Genomic DNA, 23,153 nt, shown 5'->3' on the forward strand with positions numbered 1-23,153 from the left:
TGATTTGCTGTGTTTGTCAACAGAGGATGACTCCTAATATTTCTGATGGCCCAATGCTCAAAGAATCCTAAACAGCATCTCACCACTATTGCACCTACCTGCCTTTGTCCAAAGTATTAGTTTTGGTACAATTATAGACACTTTTCTATTAATTTCATAGAAAACATCCACACTTTTGCCTTTAATTTAAAAGTTCAGCCAAGTTGAACAATTCTAATAAGCCTTGTAGAGCCATCTATTTGCCCTCTACATGATTCCAGAATAGTAACAGAAGGTGACAAAAAATATTAAAACAGATCTACACCCACTCTCTACTCCTCCACATTCACATTCTCTGTCATGAGTGTTTCTATGCTTGATGGTGAGAGATGTTAATCAAGAAGTGTGTAATTTCAGTCCTCGTATGGGGGTGTGGGGGTGTCTGTGTGCGTTTTGTGTGTTGATATTTACACATGTTAGTGTTAATCCAGATGTCGCTGTGTTGTGGCCGTTGTCTGATTAGGATTTGACACGAGATGTCTCCTGAAAGAAAGGAGTGCAGCTATCAACGTCTCACGAAAGGCTCTCATATGATCCGCTGATGGATATAACTTCATACTCTGTGGCTTTGGCAAGTGAGAAGAGCGTGATGGGACAATATACCTGTCCGAGCACTGTCTGGGTTGTCAGAGATGTGATGCTTTTGAGGTGCTGAAGCGGTACAGAGATAAGTTGTGCCTTCAGGGAAGACAGCTGTACACTGTCAACAAGACTTCACACCGCTTGACACCACTTGAGAACAACAAATATGAATGTTCATGTCGTATTGCCATCACAAACTTTCCTAAGTCTTTTCAAGCCCTTGCAAAACTCTGGTGGCTCTTAAACCTGCAAAAAGCAAAGCTGCTTTCAAGTGGATTTTTTTATTTTTTACCACAACACCTCCTGACTCACAGACTTGATTTAGTGGAGATGACATGTAGGTACATCCCTGAAAAGACTTTTTTTTCGTACATTCTACTGCCATTTAGTCAAAAATTAAACATGTTAGCTACTAAAAAGGGAGTTTTTTAAAAATGAATATATCTTTTGTACGTACTGAAATATTTTCTGCATTAAAAGCAGTAATGCAGGCGTTGAAAGGAGGGACAGTAATTCTTATATTCTTTTTTCAAAATATTTGTTATGTTTTATGATAAATGTAATACATTAAAACAATGTATTGAATAATATGTGTAATACTACGTAATTATAGGCTAATATAATCTATGTATTATAGAAATAAAGTTATATCACAACACATGTAATTCAATAGAATATATTGTGTGACTCAAACAAAGGACTTCTCAGGATTCTTTAGTTTACATCATACTTTGTTGTACTTCTCAGGGGGCAGTGGATATGAAAGCCTGAAGTACTTTATCTAATTGTGTTTATGGGTTTATCCTCGAGTTACTGAGTGTATCGATACACTGATACCCTCATTTAATCCTGTACATGGATTAATAAACGTGTTCTCTGTCATTTCTCATATTGCTTTGACTTTCACTGTGAATGTTAACACTAGATGGTGCTGTGTAGTGTAACTTTGGGCAACGTCCTCTGCTATAAGGCTGTGCTTGTATGGCAGGAACAGGCATTCTGCCTTGTTGTTGTTCTTTCCTCTGATTAAATAGACTCATATCTTTGATGTATTCTAAAGGGGCTAAGGTGGGTGAAAAAAGGGAATACAACTAGTTTGTTGAAATCCCTTCTCTCTGAAAAACATTACCACTGCAATACAGAGGCAATCACCCGGTGCTCTGAGACTGCCTACATGCTTAGTCCTTGCTGTGTTGAAAGCCAGTCTGCTTCTCACTGTAAGGCAAAGAATAAGGATGGCCTCTTTCTTATTAAACTGTATTGCTCTCATTGCCTTTGGTTATATAGAAAGAACATCACAAAGTGTCATCATTTGTCCTCTTTGGTATTTTTAAATTGAATTTGTGATTTTTGTTTTTGCTCTTTTTGTCTTGTCTCACTCTCAAATACTCTGAGCACTACTCTCCTTGTGCTCTCAGCAGCAATCAGAAGGAAGCAAATAACAATTTAAACAAAGGAGACTGGGAAGAGGAGAGGAACCAGGAATTTGTCAGATTCAGGTTCTGGGGCTTAAAAACTTCAAATAATCACCTTCTCTTGCAGTTAGATACGCCATGGTCACTTTCTTCTTCTTCCTGTTTCCTCACAGTGATTTGCTCTCAGTCTCTGTCTCTTACCTCTCCTCATCAAGGGCTCTAATGTATTGCCCAGCATACATTCTGAGGGCTTATGACTTGAGTCCACACAGGGGAACTCTTTCCTTCGACGTCCACTGCAGCATGTTTTTTCCGCTTCACTCTGCTGCCTTCTGTGGAATAAACCTGGTGAAGCTGCGGAGGATGAAGAGATGCCGGGTGAAACTCTGTTTGAGAGTTTCAATTAGATGCTGTACTCAGTCTTGTAATTACGATGCACCAAAATATGAGGATCACTTTACTCTTAATTTCCTCTGTCTCTTACCATATTATTACAGTGATTGCTCATTAATTTATTTATGGTTGAAAACATTACGATGATTACATATGATGTAGCATCATAGTTTGATTCATGGGTATACATTTTTTACTTCCGATCTATCCATATGAGAGACTTGAGAGTGCTGCAAGGGAAATATGTCGTCCTTGACTCTACTTTTAGTTTTGCCACTGTAGAGTAAAGTAATAACAGTGTTTCTTACTTAATGCTTATAGTGTTGTGCTTTGTTCAGCAAATTTTAATGACTGGAGAAGAGCAAAAGATTTTAAAGGGGGAATATATGACCATAGGAAACCAGTGGGTGTTACATTTGACTAGCAGCAACTCAGGCCAAAGCAAATTGAGCCAGAATCAACAGTAAAACTTAATGTGGAGCCTTTGAAACAGCTCACAGATCTGTCTGCCTCAGAGAAAACAAACCCATATACACTCTGATCTTATCCCTCTCTCTCTGGGAGCAGTTTGGAGCTAAAGAACATGTTTACTTCACCTGCTCTACCAGACTCGCATATGAGAACACTGCCAACCTGAGCAAGAAATGTGAGGCACTTAGGAGGAGCAAGGCTGCGCACTGATAAGATCATCACTGCATCAGCAAATACTTTTTTCTTGCTGTATTACGTCTTAAAGCATCTTTTATTGAAGCTTTACCCATTTACAGCTTACTTACACATCAGTGTACCAGAGTCTTCAAACAATCACAGAAAAATTAAGACCAGTGCCAAAAGCCGTTGTTTTAATTGAATACATTCGCATATATGACATATATCTGTTACCGCTTCCATGTTAAAAGCCACTAAAGATTGTCAGATGGTAGGTAAAAGAGGCAGTTTGGCGGTGTTGTTTTTGGATTTTGGCTGCACAGACCTCAGAATAATCTGATTTACAATGTGTGCCAATTTAATGACACTACAAAATGAGCCCATTTCAAATCTGTCACAAGAGCATTGATTAAGATAGCACTAACAAATTATGACCTTTCTTAACTGCTGCATTCTCAGCAATTTCACATCCTCATCACTTTGAGAAAGGAAACATATCCATCTTAGTACATTATGCATTTAGTTATTCAGTCAAAAGTGTAAGTAGACGCCTTTCTACAGGACATGATTTACTTACTGTGCGAATACTTGGGTCACTGACAACTGACGTGAGGAAACGGCAGTTCTGCTAATAGTGTTCTGTCAGCACCAATTTAGCTCTGCCTTAACTTCATCTGAAAGATCCCTTTCCCACCACTGCTTGCTGATGGATGCCTCCCTCTCTCTAACCACTGTTAACTTGGCACTGCTCATCTTTTCAGGCGTGTAATACAGTCCCGTAGTGTGCAGCTTAATGCAGGACGATGAGGCTTATTGTTGCCTGCCTTCTTGGGCTGACATGCACTCGCTCTTTGCTAATGGGTGGGCTTGTCCAGGGAAAATTGGGCATAGAGGCGGTACTGGCCTGCACAACTTTGTCCTTTTGCCAGGAAACAATTTGTCATGGGGGTGGAGTGACAGCAGCAGTCATCCTAATCACTGACACAGAGACTGAGTGACGAGTGCTCGTGGGTCGCAGCTTCAGAAAGATGGACACAAAACAGATAGATGAACAGAGGGAGAAGTTAGGAACATGTTGAGAGGAGATACTTGGTTTCATCCTCCCACAAACTACTGTTCTTACCTCAGAGATAATGTCAGATGTGAATTGACTCTGTAGCAACGTAGCAAGCTTGTGTTGCTGAAAAAGGATGTTGACAGTTGTGAACTGCGTCATGTACTGAAATAGTTCTTCTGATTGGCTAACTGGGCCAGTGCACAACCAGTAATGGAACATCGTGCTACATCATGTTTTTTTCTGTTGTGTAACCTTTAACCTTTATTGGGCTAGGTGAGTGGCTCAGTTGTTTACCTCATGTAACTAATAATGCTTGGCCTTTAACCGTACACTTTAGCCCTTTACTGAGCTCTCATCTGGATTTAAGTCCAGTCTCTCAATTCTACATAGAGCAGCTTTGATTTTTTTTACAGAAAGATGCATCTTTAAGAGACAAATCAGACTTGGATGATATATTATTTTATGTCAGTGATTTGCTTTAAAACTACAGAAAGGACTATTTTCTAAATTGTAGCAATAAAGATGATTTGGCTTAGCAGTTCAACATAGAAAATTTATGTTTTCATGTCAAAAGCATGGCTGTATGTTTGTATTTCAGGAAATTAGTTCAGTCATCAAGTTTGGTGTCAATACATGAAACACTTGCTAAGGTATCTCAGCATTATTACTGATTAAAAAAAAAAAAAAAACATTCTATAACTTTTCAAATTTCATGAAGATTGAGTTTACAAATGTTGACAATGAAAAGTGTACTGTATAAACCGAACAAAATCCAATATCAATTAGCCTTGGAAACTTCCACAGATCCAGGAATTATTTGCTCAAGACAAACACACCATCAGCTGTTGGTGAATACATTATTTCTCAATAAGGAGCCCCTTAGTGGTCAAAAAGTTTCCCCTGCATCACCCTTTCAGCTTCAACATGCAAATGCTTTTGAAAATAATGATCATGTAATCTATATTGTAATGTCAATTCATAAAATCACTGGGGACAATGTTGCTTAAGTAAATAATTGTTTTTTGTGGAACTAATGTGACAAAATTAAACCAAGGGTACCTGACTTTTGAAAGTTAGCATGCATAAAAACACCTCCGACGTCAACATTTAACATGCTTAAAAGAGTCAGGGGTCTGTCTCCAATTAATGCCATAAATTTAGAAACTTTTGGGATTTTTTTTGTTTTGTTTTATTACCATACAGCTCCAGGAGCTGCTGTAGACTTATATGGCAAGAAGGGAAAGAGGACGATGAAGAACAGAAGGAAGACACAGCTTAGCCAACAGCTGAGATTGATCAGTGGAGCAGATACAGAACTGATGAGACATTTGTAGTTTCCTATGTTCTTAATTATGTCTTGAAAGAGATTGCCAGCTCTGGAGAGCATTTTCTACTCATATTGACATAAAGGTCACACATGTGACAATAAACTGCACCAGTACAAGAAACAAAGTACCATTATTAACTCGATGAATGTAAAATATGCAACACCAAACGAAAAGCTGGCACTGGCTGTTATTGCTTTAAATCTTTTTTCATAGTCTGGACATACAGACCAAGCTAAAGCTAAAAAGTATATATTTTGTTCTTATTTATGAGCATTTCAGAAATAATATCCTGTTCTTTCTTGGTACAATCTGCTCTAACTTCTACTGATTTGTCTGTTAATTCCACTTCATTTTAAAATAGTAGCTCAGACCTGCAGAACAACAGGTGGAATTTAAACAGACTCGATGGATAAGTACACAGTAGTTTTGTAACGTGTGACATCTGTCATGGTGTTAATCAATTATTCTTGTCCACATGTAGTCATGACCAGCTTACTGTTAAAAACATACTGATTATTCCAGCCCTTCTGGTTGTGATACCTCCTTATTTGTTCAGCTGGGAATTTTAGGCATAAATAGGCCTGTATTCTGTATTCTGGAGACAGCCGTCAAGTTTATTCTGTTTCTGTCAGATTTTACCAGGTGAATCTATCTTATAAATGGAGCTAATGTTAGCTGTGGGCTTTGGTGTAATTGTTAGGTTTATTTTGTTTGGTTTATTTTTTGCGTTAGCTTTTTTGCTTCAGAAGAAGAAAGAAAACGTTTCATTCATTCCAAAGGAACATTGTGATGTTGCAGTATTAATTTATTCCCAGCAATCGTTATAAACTGCTGGCAGAAATGATCACCTGTATTGTTCTGTGTTGAAGTAGCCTCTTACCGAGCGTACTTTGTTGTTTCAACACTGTTATGTTGAGGGTGGGCAGTACTGTCCGTTATGTGCATCACTTTGTGCAGAGTTCTTCTTTGTGTAATCAGTTCCACAGTCTCCAGACCAGCTCCCAGCACAGAGTCAGCCTCCCTTATCAGTTTAACAAGTTTCTTTGCATCACTGGCTCTGATGCAGCTGCCAAACAAATGGCTACAAAGCAGATTGCACTCACCACCACAGCCCTGTTGAAGACATGCAACATCTTGTTGCAGACATTAAAAGACCTAGGTTTGATGAAGAAGAAAAGTCTTTCTTGAAGACAGCTTTGGTGTTGCATTTCCAGTCCTGTCTGCTGATCAGGTAAACCCCCAGGTATCTGTGTTCCTCAACCACTTCCACCTCTTGAGCTAGGATGGATAGTGTTTAGCCAAGTTGGTCCCCCAAAAATTTACAATAATCTATTTTGTTTGTTCCCACACAATGCCACAAAGTGGTTGACCAATTCCCTGTTCTCTTGTCTATTATTGACACACCAATCGACTGCAGAGTCATCTGAGTATTTCTGTAGATGAAAGGACTCAGAGGGAAGAAAAGCAGAAAGAGATTACAGTTCCCTGTGGTGTTCATGTGCTGCTGACCACCTTCTCAGGCAAACAACCCTGATGTCCAGATGGGAGTGTGCTCCCATGTGAAGCAGGTGGATGATGGCATCTTCAACACAAACTGTAGTGGGCCCTGAAAGGTGTTCATGATGTGGAATGTTAGCGCAACTGCTCTGTTGTCACTGAGGGCAGATGGATGAGATTTTTTAGGAACTCGAACACAGGCAGGATGTCTTCCTCAAAAACCCTGTAAAGGTTTCTTACGCACTTGCTGATTGATAGGAAATACTTCCCTGTTTACTGTATGTGAATCTTGTGAGGTTGACTTTTTAGACAAAACTGGAAATGCCACAAAATAACAAAGCCCATTATTTGGGAAGGAGAGCTTGTATACTACTGTATCTAGGAAAGAAAGTAGTTAGAAAGACAATATGGTTCAATATGTTCCTCACAACTTTCTTCTTGTGATTTATTTTTTTTTTCTCATCCTATCTCTCTCGCTGCAATCCCAAGTGCACTGTTTTGGAAATCCAAAGTTTGACAGTCCTGCTGTGCTGTCAGCGGAGGTGCAGTTCCGCCTTGTCTCCCTCTACAACAGTTGAAGTTGCTCAGTTTAATGTGCTAATTAGAACAATCAAAGTAAGAAAGAACATGGAAAGCTAGACCACAATTGTTGGGAAAAAAGAAAAAAAGCCCAAACTACAGTTTTATTGTGACAACTCTTGTGTTTATATTTGATAAATGCTGAGTCAAGACGAGCCTTCCGTAAGTTGAGCTATAAAACAGAAATCCCTCATAATCATTTTTTTTCTTCTCTGTTTCAAATGTCAGTGCCAGGGATGGAAGTTTGTGGAGCAGGAAGAACGGACATGCTTCATAACTGGCTTTATTCAAGGTGTTGGTGTACAGCCTCTCCTTAGTGCTGCAGAGACTCTGGTTTTGATATTAATTGGCTCACCAACCGGTAGAGGCTGTATAGACTGTTGTGTGCATTTCCTGTGACTTCCCTGTCGTTGCTGTTAGTGTGTTGTTGTGTGCAGTTTTTTGTTTGTTGCTCAATTGTTGGGGAATGCCCTGCAGGTTTTGATTATATTTGCTGGATGAAAAGCGTCCGCTGAAGCTCTGCCACGCTCATTTAAATGCCTTTGTTATTTTGATCCCTAGAAATGATTGAGCTCCCTCTTGGTCTTAGTTTTTTTGTCTACCTTCGTCAGATGACACATGACACATAAGCAATGACACATAAGCAATGACACATAAGCAATGAGTCCTGCCACTGGTTTGGACCTCAGTCTCACAGAAACAAGTTTAATTTTTTATTTTTTTTTTAGCTCTGATCTGAAATGTCATACAAATGTTAATTAAATGTTAATCAAACATCTCAAGTAATGTCATCAGGATTTAGAAGCAATATATAGAGCTGATTTGTGGTCTATTCTAGAGGTCATTACTTCCTGGAGGCTCCTTTTCTTTTCCCTCAACAAGAAGAGAAGTTGAAGCACAGGAAACTACATGCCGCAGAGACAACGTTTCGACTGCCTAATTAAAATGAATGTCAGTTCTCCCCCCTCTGAGAAGTGCATCAATCTCCCCTTGCGAAAGGCCCAGAGTGAGTCTTACCCTGTCAGTGTCTGCCAGCACTGCCATCCCTCTCCATACGGATGCTGCACTCTGGCAAACAGAGAGGCACTGGTGATGATGTTTGGATGTCTAATAGCTGTCTTGTGAGTGGCCAACTCACTATACTCAGGCCATGCTTTTTATGTAGAAGAGCTTCAGCCCAGACATGAATGATTTTTAACCTAAAACTGTAGTTGGATAAAGTAGTCTGTGGTCTTTTGGAGCCATTTTACAGCCCAGAAATAATGAAAATAAGCCAAATTTGAAACTATTACCATTGGATTAAATTGAGAAAAGACATATTTGCGGGTTTGTATGGGAAGGGCATCTGCATGCTGTACATCTTGCATACCTAATGTGATTAACTCCCGGCAAGTGATTTGCTAGTTATAAGTTAACTTATTATCATTACTCAGATGTAATTTTAATTTTCATAAGAGCTGGATTCACTGCTTTGCTGACACATTAATAATCATCTCAGGCGCTTCATATTACTGCTGCTAAATGTGTCCACATTATTTAAATTGAGGAAGCTACTGATTTCCCTCATCAAACCTGATAAGGTGTATGTTTCTTTGCTACAAAGAAAAACATCCTCAATGGTCTATCTCACTTGAGACTGTGAGGAAAGCAAATTATAATACAGAATGGTTGCTATGAGCTTGTATTTTTGTTTAGTGCTGAATTATAAGTAAAAGTAAGACTAACTGAGATTGTTCATCAGGACAGTGGTTGATGTGATCATTCAGACAAAAGAGAATTTTATGGATTACTGAAGTTTTTTTTAGAGTTTATCCTCTACTAAGAAGACATCTGTGTTGGATTTCATGGCATTTTAAAATGTCAGATTGCTCATGACAATAAATTAAGGGCAAGGGAATCCATGGGTTAATGCATGTCCATCCCAGATGTATTTATTACACTGATAAGCAACCGTGTAAAAATCTATGACTTGTAAGGTGAATAACGCTGACTATCTTACTGCTATCTTACTGCCAACTATAAGGCAGTAGTCACACTTTGGTCTGGAAATGTTTGGACACTAACACATTCAAATAGTTAGAAGCATTTTGGAATTAATGCTCTTTGATATTGATTGCCCTCTTTTAAATGGGGCCATAAGTAATTGATCAGATTACCATTACCACTGATGAAATGCTCATTTTTAACTCTTGATCAAAAGTGTTTGCAGGCAATGACTACCTGGAGTCTGGAAGCTAGGAGTATCACCAAACAGTGGATTTCCTTCTTTGTGATGCTTTGTTGGGTCTTTTCTAAGGTTTTTGTGGATCTTTCTGTGTTTAGTTTGTCTTCAGCAAATTAAATGTAGGTTAAATGGGTTGACATCAGGTGATTACCTCAGGCATTGCAGAATATTCCATTTGTTTAACTTCATAAACTCCTAAGTTGCTTTTTTAGTATGTTCTGGGTCATTTTCCATATGTACTGTGAAGCACTGGCCAATCAGCTTTGTTGCATCTGGTTGAATATGAGCATAAGGATGAGTATATCCCTATACATTTCCAAATTCAAGCAGCTGCCTTGGTCTTCTGTCACATCATAGATAAACACTAGTGACCCAAGGCCACCGGAAGCCTTGCATGTCCATCTCCACTATCCAGAAGACGTTATATGCTTTGGATCATTAGCTGTTCAAAGTCTTCTCTGTGCTTTTTTTCTGCTTGTCGTTCCGGCACAGGTTGATCTTAGGTTAATCTCTCTAAAGTATGTCAGTTTATGTATCTTTCTTTAAGGCTTGTAAATGGCTTGCACTTAGAAGTGAATCTTCCACATTTGCCTCTCATGAAGTATTTTGTTATGGTGGACCTGGATAACGATGTTCCTTTCTCTTGGAGAGTGCCCATTTGATTTGATAATGTAAAGGGGTGGCCCTACCATGGTTCCCAATATAGTGGTTGGTATTGACCAAAAATGAAGGACCAGCCAATTCCTGTGTCATGTGGTTAAAAAAAAAAAAAAAGCTTAACTATTACCTACGGGGTGCAAACGCTGGCCTTTATGGACCAATTCCACAGAAGAGCTCTTGTAGTACAAACTGTAGACCTACCCTATGTTGACCTGAAGCTTTGTTTAGAAATGAATCAATAAAAACTTCTAAAATCTAAGGCTTTTCTGTTAAACTTTCTGTTAAAAGTCTTTAGTGTCTCAGCATTCGAATAAACTTAACACATGAGATGAAAAACATTTCAGAATTTGGACTTTCCGCTTTTACTGCAAATTATTGACTTAGTTCTAATGCTTTTCAATATTTTTCGAAAACATTGTTGTTTGAGTGATTTAAAACTGCGACACATATTGCATCATGCTTGAAAGATAAAAGCACTCAGAGGTTGCATCGGGTCTGAATGGCTTAAAGCTGCAGACGGGAAAGAACTTGGAAACCAGAAAAAGTTGCCAAGATTTTTAAAACAAAGTCCAACTCTTACATCCACCCCCTCCCTTCCCTGTTCTAAGCCGCCCCCTATCCTAAGTACACGCCCACATGACAATGCCCATGCTTGCGTGGAGCTGACTGGAGACAGCCACTTGCTGCCCTATTACTGAAATAGTCTGATTATGTTTTGATCCATATAAAGCACAGGATGAAAAAGGCTTTTTACTGGTCTGTTTCATACTTGTTTGTCTTGTTTGTCTCATTGCAACATGTATTAAATAACTGGAATGACTAAACTAATAAAAAGAAATAGACATGAAGCTATTTGTACAGCAGATATGCTTGTACAGTGAGAACTATCACGTGAATATAGTCATGCTGATTTGCGATACTTTAGACAGATTTGATCATTGTAGAAGAAATACTGTGGATAATTTTTTGTGACATTTGTGGCCTAAACGGGAGGTAAATTACCATATTAGCCATCGCAGCAGCAAAGCCTTATTAGAATGCTATACAATCAGCAATAACTGCTACAAGCACTCAATGTGGATGTCAGCTTCCAAAAAAAAACACAATAAAAACACAATAACATTTAGAAAATGTCGTCAGATTAGTGAATGCGAGCTCAGGTGGGTAAAAACCGTCATCCTGAGAAAGAAAGAATTTGATCTCAACTGTGATTTTTTAAATTTTTTTTATTATTTTTTTTTAGTAACAAGTAAGATATATTTAATTTTCATAAGCATTTTAATACAGCTTATTTAACATTTCTTTTCAACAGTGTTTCAAAGTGCTAAAGTAATGTGCATCAATTGTTTTTACTAATCCTTAAATGTTTGTAGCAAATAGCCAAAAAAGCTGGAGAAGTTAACATGACTTTGATTAAAAATCACTTTGAAGTTTTGCCATTCACAGCTCTTACCAGCTCTGGTTTGGCCTTTGTGAGCTTAATAGAGCACTCAGTGGGCTGGGCTCATTTGAAATGCCTGTGTAGATGGATGAAAATATGAGTGGTTTAACAGTCTTAAGTTAATGATCATGGTGCGCGTTCTCTCACTTCCTGCAGGGCTTCTCATTGTGGAGAATAAGTAGCAGAAGCTATGGGCCGGTGACTGTCACAGGGTCTTGGCTAAAATAATGACTTGAACAGCCCGACAGACTGCAGTAATGGTAATAACTGTCAGACTTCGTCTCCCATCAATGCTTACATCCCCCTAATTTGGGATTAATTCCCGCTGTACTCTAAAAAGCCCAGGGTCGCCATAATGTCTTGCCAGTTTCTTTGATTTTTTTAGAAATTTATGTTCCTGCAAACTGCTTCAGCAATAACTTGCATTTTTCATATCTGGACATATTGGAAGAATTAAGCATAGCAGTCACAGATCTGACTTAGTAGAAGTTTCTGGGATTAATGGTATTTTTGCTTTATGTGTAAGAGTTGGCCTCATATTTTTTCTGTAATGCATGATGGTGAATTGAACTGGTTGTGTCGCTGCTTCCAGTTCTTTCTCGTCTGATCAGGAAAGTCTTTTCAGTTTTCTTTCATGTACAGAACTTGTCCTCTGTCACTGTTAGATCATTTTCTTTTTTTCCCCATCTCCTTATTACCTTCCAGAAATTTGATGATTACCTTTCTTGCTCCAGGTTATACTTGTGAGATCTTTGCTTCCACCTTGTTGTATGTTTGGAAGAGACAGACTTTTTATATTTGTCTGGAAAGGCTGCAACATTATATTTTACACTTCTAAACAAGCCTGATGGATTCTCCCCTTAAACTCTGCCAGCTGGAGCAATTATGCGTGCAGTGACATTGCCTGTTATTGTTTTCAGTACAACTTTATGAAAAAGTTTCCCTCTTCCTTGTTTTTGCCTCAGGCTTTTGTTTCTATTTTATTCTCCCAAGTGCACTGTTGAAACCAGTGCTCCCTTACTCTCTCAGTTAAAGTCAATGACTCTTATTTTGAATATTGTCTTTAAACCCTTAAATCAGCAGTGTAATCACACTCTGGGGAAACTGGCTATTGATCATTCTGCCTTGTTTGCCATAATGGCCAGAGCCACAACAAACAGCTTCGAGAGAAACTTTTAATTTAAATGGCAAATTATCTGATTAATTCAAATGTTTCCCGTTCAAAAAAAGCGCCAAATGCAAAGAGCCATATTTAATTTCCACTGAAATATAACATAATTGATTGGACGTCTCTTTGCTGTCACCAGCAGGCTTTGCAATTGATTAAGACTCACTGAGTCACTGTTGTACTCTGAATAAGTCGATTTGCTTGACCTCTTTGCAACTTTCTTCTCACTGGAGGCCTCCAACCCATGCATACATCAGCCAACTACCTCCTACAGTGCTGTGCTTCTACCATAATACCATTATACCCTTTATACCTGCAAATCGAAGTAGCATTTATCTGTTATGTAATAATAAAGAAAATACCTTTTATAGTTCTCATGGCCATTCTTCTGAATGTGAGGACTATCTCAGTATTAGATGCATGATATTCATTTCCTTCCCAGCTTTGAATGGTTATCTTGTTTGTCTTATCAAAGTTCCAATTAAGAGTCTCCTCGAGATTCTGTCAATTGTGTTGTTTGCCAGAGTTCATATTTACTGTTTGTCATGTAAAAATGAAAGAGCAACCTATTTTAATTGAAAGGCATTTAAAAAAATCATTGGTTGCTTACTGGGTTTTAGAATTAGGTAACTCATGATATATTACGCCTTGTCGTTATGGATTTAATAAAAACTCTGAAATGCACTGCTTGAAATGCTACATACACAATTACCACTTCCGAAGAAATTAAGATGGCATAAGGCTGTTAATCTGAAGCCCTTGATTAACTGATCATCAGCAGTTCATCATTGATCAGCTCACACTTAAAACCAGCTTTTTCTTATCTTTTTTTTTTATCCCCACTTACTTTTATTTGTGCAATTTTTAACGTGTAGCCAGTCTCTGTTTCTTCAGTTACTGGAAGACTGAAAGTGTGAGAGTTGGACAGATAAATAACTCTAAGCAATGCAGTGTAAAGGGCTCCTTGACTGGTCTTTCGTGTCTCCATTCATTCAGTGCTTCTGAATCAATCCTGCATAATATTTTATGAATAATACAAGAAGTGAGCATTGGGTCGTGTGGTAGACACTCATTTTGCACAGACATGTTAGAGACAGAGCGGGGGGGGGGGGGGGGGGGACAAATGAGATAAGCTGCCTCACAATTTGTACTGACCACTCCTTGTGCTGTAAGATTATTTCTCACAAAATCATCGCTTTTAACATAGATTTGTTTGATTTAATGTTTCTCGTAAAACATCTTATTAATTCAGCCTCATGAGACAGACAAAACAGACAGTTCCTCAATAGCGAATATACTGCTATTTGTTTTATGGCTGCCATATATTTCCAGGGTTGCATTTCTGAGAAATAGCTGTTAAGGTAGGTACTACTTGAGAGTGAAATTATAGTCTGAAGCCAGCTGCCTCTCCAGAGGGATGGGGTATTGATCACCATCTGTGGCCACTTGAGACCTGTGGTGCTTTATAGATGTCCACTAGATGTGTATAATAGACTTTTAATGAAAGGACTAGGTGTTCGTCTGTTTGAGTCAAAGATGGTAAGCGACAACAACCCATATATGACTAATAAATCTGCTTGACATTTCGCCACAAATCAAACACATAACACCAACGCTATACTGTTATCTGAATGTTGGTATCTATGTTCGAATAACTAAAATGGCAACCGTAGAATAAAACAGTGAATATTCACAACCTTTATACTTTGAGCACTCTTAGCTCCTGTGTTCTCTTACTTCAACTGTTCCAAATGTCAGCTCCATTAACCTATGTGAACACTTGACTTTGTGCTTTGTTAATTGGTTAGCAAGATTGCTTTGCATAATGCTTAATCAACTGACATTTTGAGTCTGCCCTCACCAGAGATAGCCCTGGTTTGTGATCACAAAGAGAATAAAACAATCAGTGTTTTGTTTAGTTCATAAGAACCTCTTGTGGCTGTATCATAAATGATGATTTGTTAGAGGCAGAAAGTGGAGTGATGCAGTTAAGAGACTGCAAACTTTGTGATAAGGTCAAAGTAGATGGATTTGTCAACAGAAGATATCCCTTCCATACTGTATAGGATCCATTTTAGAGCAGGCTACAATGTTTTTGTATTCATAACCAGGTAGTTTGTAATTTGTAAACTTATGAGATCGATTAACTGCACAAAACTCACTAAACAGTGAATTAATGAGACAGTAACGTCCACTGAGTTGGAGATGAACCCAGGACTTCTACATAAGAATTATTCATAAATTCACTGCTGCAGCCTTCAAACATGGACATTTTCACCTTTTTAAAATACTAAACACTGTCAGATCATTCTTTGCAAAAAAAAACAATTGCTATTGGGTAGGTCGTCAACTTGGATCATATTAGAATTCACGTCCACAAAAAAAAAGCGTATAATGTGGAAAGTAGGCTTAAGATAATGTCATTGATGTTAGGAGGTTGCAAATCCAGACCCATTCATACTGACACCCTGTCTGCTGTCAATCCAAATGTTTGCTTTGCAGTGGGCGTGAAATGCACTGAGCTGCTCACAGAGCATCACCAATTATGGCTGTAATCCAGGTTTGACAAAAGGTTAACTGGAGCAAAAGTTATAGGTGTTGCACACTACAACTTCAGCTCAATATGAGTTATGCTTATTTAAGCATGTAAGGCAACCAACTGTAGCACAATAATTATCATTATTCTGTTTGGAGGGACTATCATAATGGTACACTATCTGAAATATATTCCTTCTTAGGTTCATTATTTTTTCCAGTTTTCTGCTTCCAGCTGAAGTCAGTACCTGCAACAGTAATTACTGTAAGTATGGATGTTTCCAGGAACTTCTGTATACATGAAGCATGTGAACTCTCTGGTCATTATAGTCAGGAACACACTCTGGCAACGGGTGGCTTATTAACAATGACACATTTTATTATAGCTTAATTTGTTGTAGTTGGATAACTTTTTCTCAGTTTTAAATAGTTTGTGAACAAAAGTTCATCTTGGACTTAGGCACAGACACTGATTATCTCTGTAACATTTGACCACATGGCATAATGACCATCATTTTACAGCCACATGCATAGCTTTCACCTCTATTTGTTTGAATTGATTATTGGGAATCCAATGGCAATTGGACAGGGCATGTATTTCTTTGCTGTGCGTCTGCTGGAGTATTTTTTTTACGCTGTGAATGGCCTCTAAAAAGCTTTTAATTATATCCCTTGGCTATAGGCTACAATATAAATGAGACTGTGTCAGGGTCGGAATTTTTAGTCTGGCACGGCCCCATTTTTCCTCAACTTGCTCACTGTTATTTAAAGCAATTTAGCACATATAAGCAGGATGTTAGTACTGGTGCAGAAACACCGAGGCTTTTTTTTTTGTGCGAGACAGTGTGCACCGCTGACATAAACCCCCTTACACAGTAATTTTTTCTGTCTCTCCAGCCCTGTCAGAATAAACAGTTAAACTTTGTAATCGCAATTATTGAAGACAATCATGATCGTGATTGCATAATTGTCTTCATTCACCTGTTTTAAAACAGTCGAGTGAGACTGATAGAAAATATAAATATTTCCACATTGTTCTCCCCAACTTACGAACTCACAGATAGAGTTTACTTCCTTTTAATGACGCCTGTCCTATGGTGTGTACACAGCATATATCTGCTATGTGCAGTTATTTTGTTTAGAAAGTCTAAAAGGTGGAGTGGTGGTTAGCAATGTCGCCTCACAGCACGAGGATTCCTGGATTGAATCCCAGCTTGGGCCTTTCTGTGTGGAGTACATTTTCTCCCCGTGTATGTGTGGGATCCCTCCGGGTACTCAGGCTTCCTCCCACCCTGGACATGTTCCAGGGTGTACTCCGCCTCTTGTCCAAAGGCAGCAGGGATAGGCTTCAGCCCCTGATTAAATTTAGTTAGTCATAGCTATAGTTTTAGGATAGAAAATGGATGGATTGAAGTCTAAAAAGCAAACAGAGGTGCATATATGTTTTTACTATTATCATTGTTGTTATTAATAAGGCTGAACGAATTATTCAACCCAACCCTGAATTATTATTAAGGACTAGGAGCTGAGGGCTTACTGTAACTCAAGCTGCTTTTTCTTGGCAGCAGAGACATTTTCTAACAGCTACAATCATCCTCAATCCAGGCTCTTTTTGTCCACCTTTTCAAATTGCCCTGGTGGGTTTTTAAAGTTATCACTGCCGTTAACTAGTAAAAGTTAAAGTTTTGTCTAGCCACATCAGCTGAATTGCAGTACCTTAGATTTTTTATCTCCTTTTATTTACAGCTTATCTTTGAAGTTATTCATTTTAAACAATAGAGAGTGGTGACTATAGCACTTCATGCACCTACACTACAACTCCTTTGTCATTTTTTTTTTTTTTTTTTGCCCTTAATTGCTTTCCAATGTCCGTGGTGACCTTTAACCCACCGTGCAGACTGGCTCATCTGACATTTGACAGAATTGCAAGATTATCAGTTCGAGCCTGGAGCCTTGTCACATGTTTCCCGCATTCTGAAGTTGAATGGAGATAAACCTGTTATTCAAACATAATCTTCTCCTATTAAAATGACTGAATTTCCAGGTATTTCTCCAAATGTTCTGAATGGTGAGACTGGTTTTGTCTTTGTATTAAGCACTGGTTCTTCTCCTCATTCAGTCTCTTGTTGAGGGATTGTGTCATTTAATGATCTAGTGTTTCCTCTCCACTTTTCTCTGTTGGACAATGACAGTGAAATATTACTAACTGTTAACTGCCCAGCTCTGTATAGGGATATAGAGCTGTGGGGAAAAATATCAAATTTATCAATAAGGGCAATTGTTTTGTTTTGTAGGTTAAAATTTCCTTTTAAGGTTAAATTCTGCTATGAAATTTGAGGAAACTCTTCTCCTATTGGCAGGCAACATTGCTGCTGATATCTCATGTTTGGCAAAACCATCAACCACAAAGTGCAATATTACATTTATAGGTTAAACCACCTGGATTTAACTATGCAAATAGGCGAAGCCCCCCCATTGGAAAAGAATTGCAGTGAATGATGTATTCAGCTGGCAACAAGGTATATAACCTTAGATAAGTTAGGGTTTTCAAATCTTAGCGTCTCATTCTTTTAAAAAACTACGTCAGAAGACATATCCTGCAGTTGTGGAAAACATATGCTCCTCTGCTTTAGAACAAATATAACCCACTGATCTGCACCATGTAAACAAAACCACTAAGAAGATTGCTAAAATGACTAAAATTAAGGTTAAGAACCCCATGATTCATTCTTAAATTATGGAAGGATGCTGGAAAATGATAAGCTTTGAGGAAGAAATGTGTTCTTAAGAAAATCTTGATTGATTGTGATCAGCGGCCCGACTCTCCTGTCATCAGTGCAGTGCAATCTTGGCGAAAGGTTATTGCAACCGTTGACAAAAATAAATGTTGTTAAATTGCATAAGTACATGAGACATTGCATCAGTGTATAATATTTGCTTGTTCTGACGATGCAGTTTCAGATCAACTTTAAATGGTTTGATTGTCATAAAAGTTTCAGAGTTGCAGTTTTTGATAATACTTAGTAATTGGCAATGTATGACATTTGCATGACATTTACTAAAGACATTACTTACATGAGGATGGTCTGCCTGAGGTTTAAAAAACGAGTGAAAAATGAATAGACCGTGCTCAGTGGAATTGTAAGCGCTCTGCAAACAATGTCCACTTTGTCTGGAAACTGTGTGGACTTGCAGGTTCCTTTTGTATTCTGTACTGTCTTACCTATGATTGATTATAATCGTCTGAGGCTCACCAGCTTATTAATCGATTTAGCAAAGCCCCCGAGTGCCCCTGTGGATGATTTAAAGCAAAAGGCTGCTTCACTTTTTCTTGGGCGGCTCTAGCGGAGGTTCAACATCCTCAACTGTAAATCATGGTCAGGCAATGTGTGTGATGGAGCTTAGTGAACGGTCAAAATAGATAACGATGGTATTCTGATCAAACGTGAAGGAAAGAATAATGAAAATGTGCAATTTGAAGCCTTTTGCTGTTAATTTTTGGAAAGAGAATAAAGACTTTGATTTGATCTGTATTTTATCTATTAATGCATAATAAATTTGCATTTTCTTCTTTATCAAATCATTCAGGTTATCAACTTATCAGAGTCTCTGTAACTGTTCCTTTAGAAACCTCTATATACTCTCCATTGTGTTCTTTTTTTTACTATTTTAATTGCAAATTTTTACAGAAGCAGCGTAATTGTTTACTTCTATACTAGATGGTTTTATCATCAATAATAAGTACATATCAAAGCAAATGTCATTGTAAAAATCCATACGTGCTCATGCAAATAATGAAAAATCATTTCTTTGATTTTGTCTGAACTGAGGAAACTACTTGTAAATTGAGAGAAACTTGAGAGAAAAATTGTAAACCAGGATCTGAAAGCAGAAACCAAATACAATATTTTTACTTTAGTCCACTGTTGTCATGACACAGCTAATTAGAGTTGCTTTCCATTTTGTTTTCTTATATAAACCCACAGAATCAGGGTCTGGATCTTATATATCTCCCCCCTTCCCTCCTCATAGCTGTCTGCTACCTCCACATCCCGAGCTGCCTTCTTGCAGTGCCTTCGTTGGGGGATTTGGTGCCCCTTCCAGCAGCCAGCTGACTGGAAAGGCGAAGAGATACAGCTTGTTCTGCAAGGAGGTGCAAAGCCAAATCCTCATGGAGTCATGGTCTACAGCACGGAGGTGTCTGCCAAAACTCAGAGCCCTGCACTAGTCATACCTGGCACAGCTCAGGTAACACAGAAGCACAGATGGAATGTTTTTGTTGAACGACTAAAATGTAAAGAACGAATTTAAAGGAGTTTAGAGAAAGTGCTTTTTTGCATTCTCTCCCAGATAGAGACAGACGTCTCCCAAAACAAAAACTTTATCATTATCTATATTGCTCCTCGTCTTTATTTTGTACCTGTTCCAGGTGGAATAAAAACTTTATGTAAAGCGCTACACTGAAAATCTTTACCATGGCTGTACACCTGTTGTTACAGCTTTTCGTGGACACCATAAAGAATTCCATAAGTTTTCCAATTCTGATGACTTTTCCCCTCTTTCCTGTCATTTGCCACTCAGTTGATTTCACCACCTCTTATTCCCTTTTATGTCTGCTGTTTTACTGACGGAAGTCGTTTCCCTTTTTCATAGAAGCTCATCTGCTCATTTGCTGACTGTTTTACCATCACTGAAACATTTCAAACTTTCTCCTCTCAAGGAGGGCTCGCATGCGAAGGATACAATAACATTTTGGCTGTCGTCCAGCCTGGAAAAGAAGGCATCCAGCCCAAAGGCATCTCTGAGGACTAAGCAGGAGGATGTGTCACGTCAGAGAAGATCACCCTCATCACCTTCACAGGGTAATTATTGTGATGTAATGGCTTTTTAAGCTCATACTAATTACTTGGAAAGGAATGTGAGCAAGCACATCTGAAGAGTTTTTCTCCAATAAGAAGGTGAAAGGCTCTTCACCGCTTAGAGCTTCAGAGAGTCCCAAATTTAGTTTCTCTGCAACAAAGGGTATGTTTTATGGATTTGTGAGCGTTTGATCAGTTTCTACTAATTGTTTATAGGCGCACGTCAAGTGTGCGCCAACGCCAAGTGTTATTAGCCAAGGTTCTAGGATTAAGCATCAAACTAGCCTGTCCTCTATATAGTATGCAGCCCCAATCTCAGCAGTTTTATCTCAATGGCACCACCTGCTCTCTGCATGATTGCTATGCTTCATTATGTGTGTCAGAGGGGAGTGAAATGATAAACTCAAAGTGCCAGGAAAAGAATTTGGCTGTCCATTAAGGCCTCTCGACCTTGAACAAAACTTACTTTGCATCTTTATGACTAGTCTAAAAAATTAACCCAAAGTTAACATCAAAAGTTGTTCATATATTTGAATTCTGACTAAAATTCTACCAAAGAAGTGAATGTCGATAAGATAAGATAGACTCATCTGCAGAACAATCAAACAGGTTATAAGGTTGCAGTCGCATGAGACTGCACTCCATGCTGAATATATTGCTTACTTATTCATTTCTCACAAATCTGAATAGCTGTGTCACAAAGCACATTATATACAGAATTGCTCTTTTTCAAAAGAGCAGTGTGCCTCCATCCATTCACACTACTGAAAACTTAATATCTCTTAATATTTCTTATGCACCCCCTCTTTTTGGGCTTCAGGGTAATTTGAGTCTTTCAGACTCAACTGTGCAGCACCCAGTGATTGTACTTTTTCTATATACGCAAAATGATATAGTAGTAGAATAGCAGTAGAATAGCGTCGGTGTGCATTTAAAACATTTCTGTTGGATTGCATTTTATCCAGTAATGTTTACTGGTACTGGTCTTTGCTTTCTAACTGCAGTGATTTAAGAAAGGACCGTGTCCCTGTTTTTAGGAAGGATGTGAAGGGAGGTTATCAGTGAATGTGGCAGGATTTCTCTTGAAGAAGTCTCATTATTTCATCTTTCCCGGTTAAGCATGACCGTTCCACGATATCTTTCCAGAGTTAAAATCTGAACCCCAAGCTTTAAACAGGCCTCCCACTACAACACAGTTCTGATTAAATATTCCTGCACACAGCCAAAGATAAATGATGTGCCACTGTCAGGCATCTCTTATTGATACCCAAAGTGTTGATTTGTTGCGCGTCTGTCAGTGATTAAAAGTGTGGTAACACAGCCACTCAATCCAGATGACAGCAAAAAGAACATGAGTGGATCCTGGTTGTGTTCCTCATTATTTTTCTCACCTGAATGAGATTGTGGACTCATCTAGGGATAGAAGAAAAGTGTTGATGTGTGTTGGACCTACTTTGTTGGTGTAGAAAGAAAGCTTTTAGCAACATCTATTGATAACATTTGAATTAATATTCAAGTGTCCTCACAGTGCTGCCCAAGGAGCATGAAAGATTTGGGCTAGTGTTCAAAGGAGAGTGTTATTCTGAATTCTTTAATTTCAATACCTCAATCATCCCCGACATAGCTTTCTTCTTTTTTTCTTTTTCAAGGATAGAGATTGCATGGATCTAAAGACATGCCAGTTAGAGCAGGTGTGCTGCTTTCAATTACAGACAGATATTTTAGATTAATGTAAAATTCATGGCCACTCTAAAATATGTAATTCATGTATTTGATGAATGTATGCATGTGAAAAGAGCTCACAGCATCTCACAACCAACCATCAAAGTGATGCACTGCCAATCTCAGGATGAACTTTTAACTTATTCATGATGGGCATCAAGATGACTTACAGTAGGAGGGGTGCAAAATCTCAAGTCCATACATTTTCTTGAATCTGTAGTTTAACTTCTGAATCTCTTGTTGTCTGTTTGACCCTCATATAAGACTCTATGCTACTGGAAAATATGTTTCTGTTCATACATGGATGATTTTTGATGATCCGTGCATATTTTAGTTCTTCGCCAGTCTCCCTTTTCTTCTACACATATACAGTCCACCTTCCGTACATCTGCTTGTTTGCTCAGCTGATAAAATGGCATCTTATTGATCCCAAACAAATGGGCAATTGCACATCAGTGCTGCTAACGAGGTGAAATAAATTCGCTGTGGGCTCCAGAAGTAAAACAGCAAGAAAATAAAAAAGCCCAACAAAGGAAACAGTTGCCGGGGCGGGGGGGACAGAGCACATTGGTGACGGAGAGCCAGCGAGTCCCACACCATGTCCACTCTGTGTGCATGTAGTTTGAACAGATGGGAGCTACAGCAAGACACCCCAGGCAACTGAAGCAATTTCCAAAAGGCCAGTCAAGCCCAGCAGAGAAAGCTGAAACGAGTGGAAGTGGAGGACAAAGAGATGCTGGAAAGCCTTTCATTCCAGTATCGCCATGGCTACTAACCAAAAATCTGAAGCAAGCAATTGTTAGACTTTAAACTCAGTGAGCTGTCTAAATCTAACTCTGGCTCTTGATCTGTGTGAAATTGGATAGATTTGCTATGTTTGTAAATAGTCGAGGGATTCCAGTGTTCCTTGGAGTTGTTTACTTTGCTTGAGTTATTCAGTTCACAATGTCACGGTTTATTCTAACAGCTCAGGATGCCAGCTCATGCCAAATCCAATCAGCACGAA

The 23,153-nt window shown here is 38.6% G+C and overlaps 1 protein-coding gene across 1 annotated transcript in view; it reads left to right on the forward strand.

Annotated features, from left to right (window-relative positions):
• The window catches only part of nphp4 (nephronophthisis 4), a 160,759-nt gene that overhangs the window by 60,411 nt on the left and 77,195 nt on the right, over positions 1-23,153 (forward strand). Inside the window, exons 10-11 of the mRNA XM_072367193.1 lie at positions 19,599-19,814; positions 20,287-20,428. Coding sequence (XP_072223294.1) covers positions 19,599-19,814; positions 20,287-20,428 — 358 coding nt within the window. The remainder of the gene's footprint in view (positions 1-19,598; positions 19,815-20,286; positions 20,429-23,153) is intronic.

This window comes from Leuresthes tenuis, unplaced genomic scaffold (assembly GCF_036924035.1).
Source record: "Leuresthes tenuis unplaced genomic scaffold, fLeuTen1.0.hap1 SCAF_16, whole genome shotgun sequence".
Classification (NCBI taxonomy): domain Eukaryota; kingdom Metazoa; phylum Chordata; class Actinopteri; order Atheriniformes; family Atherinopsidae; genus Leuresthes; species Leuresthes tenuis.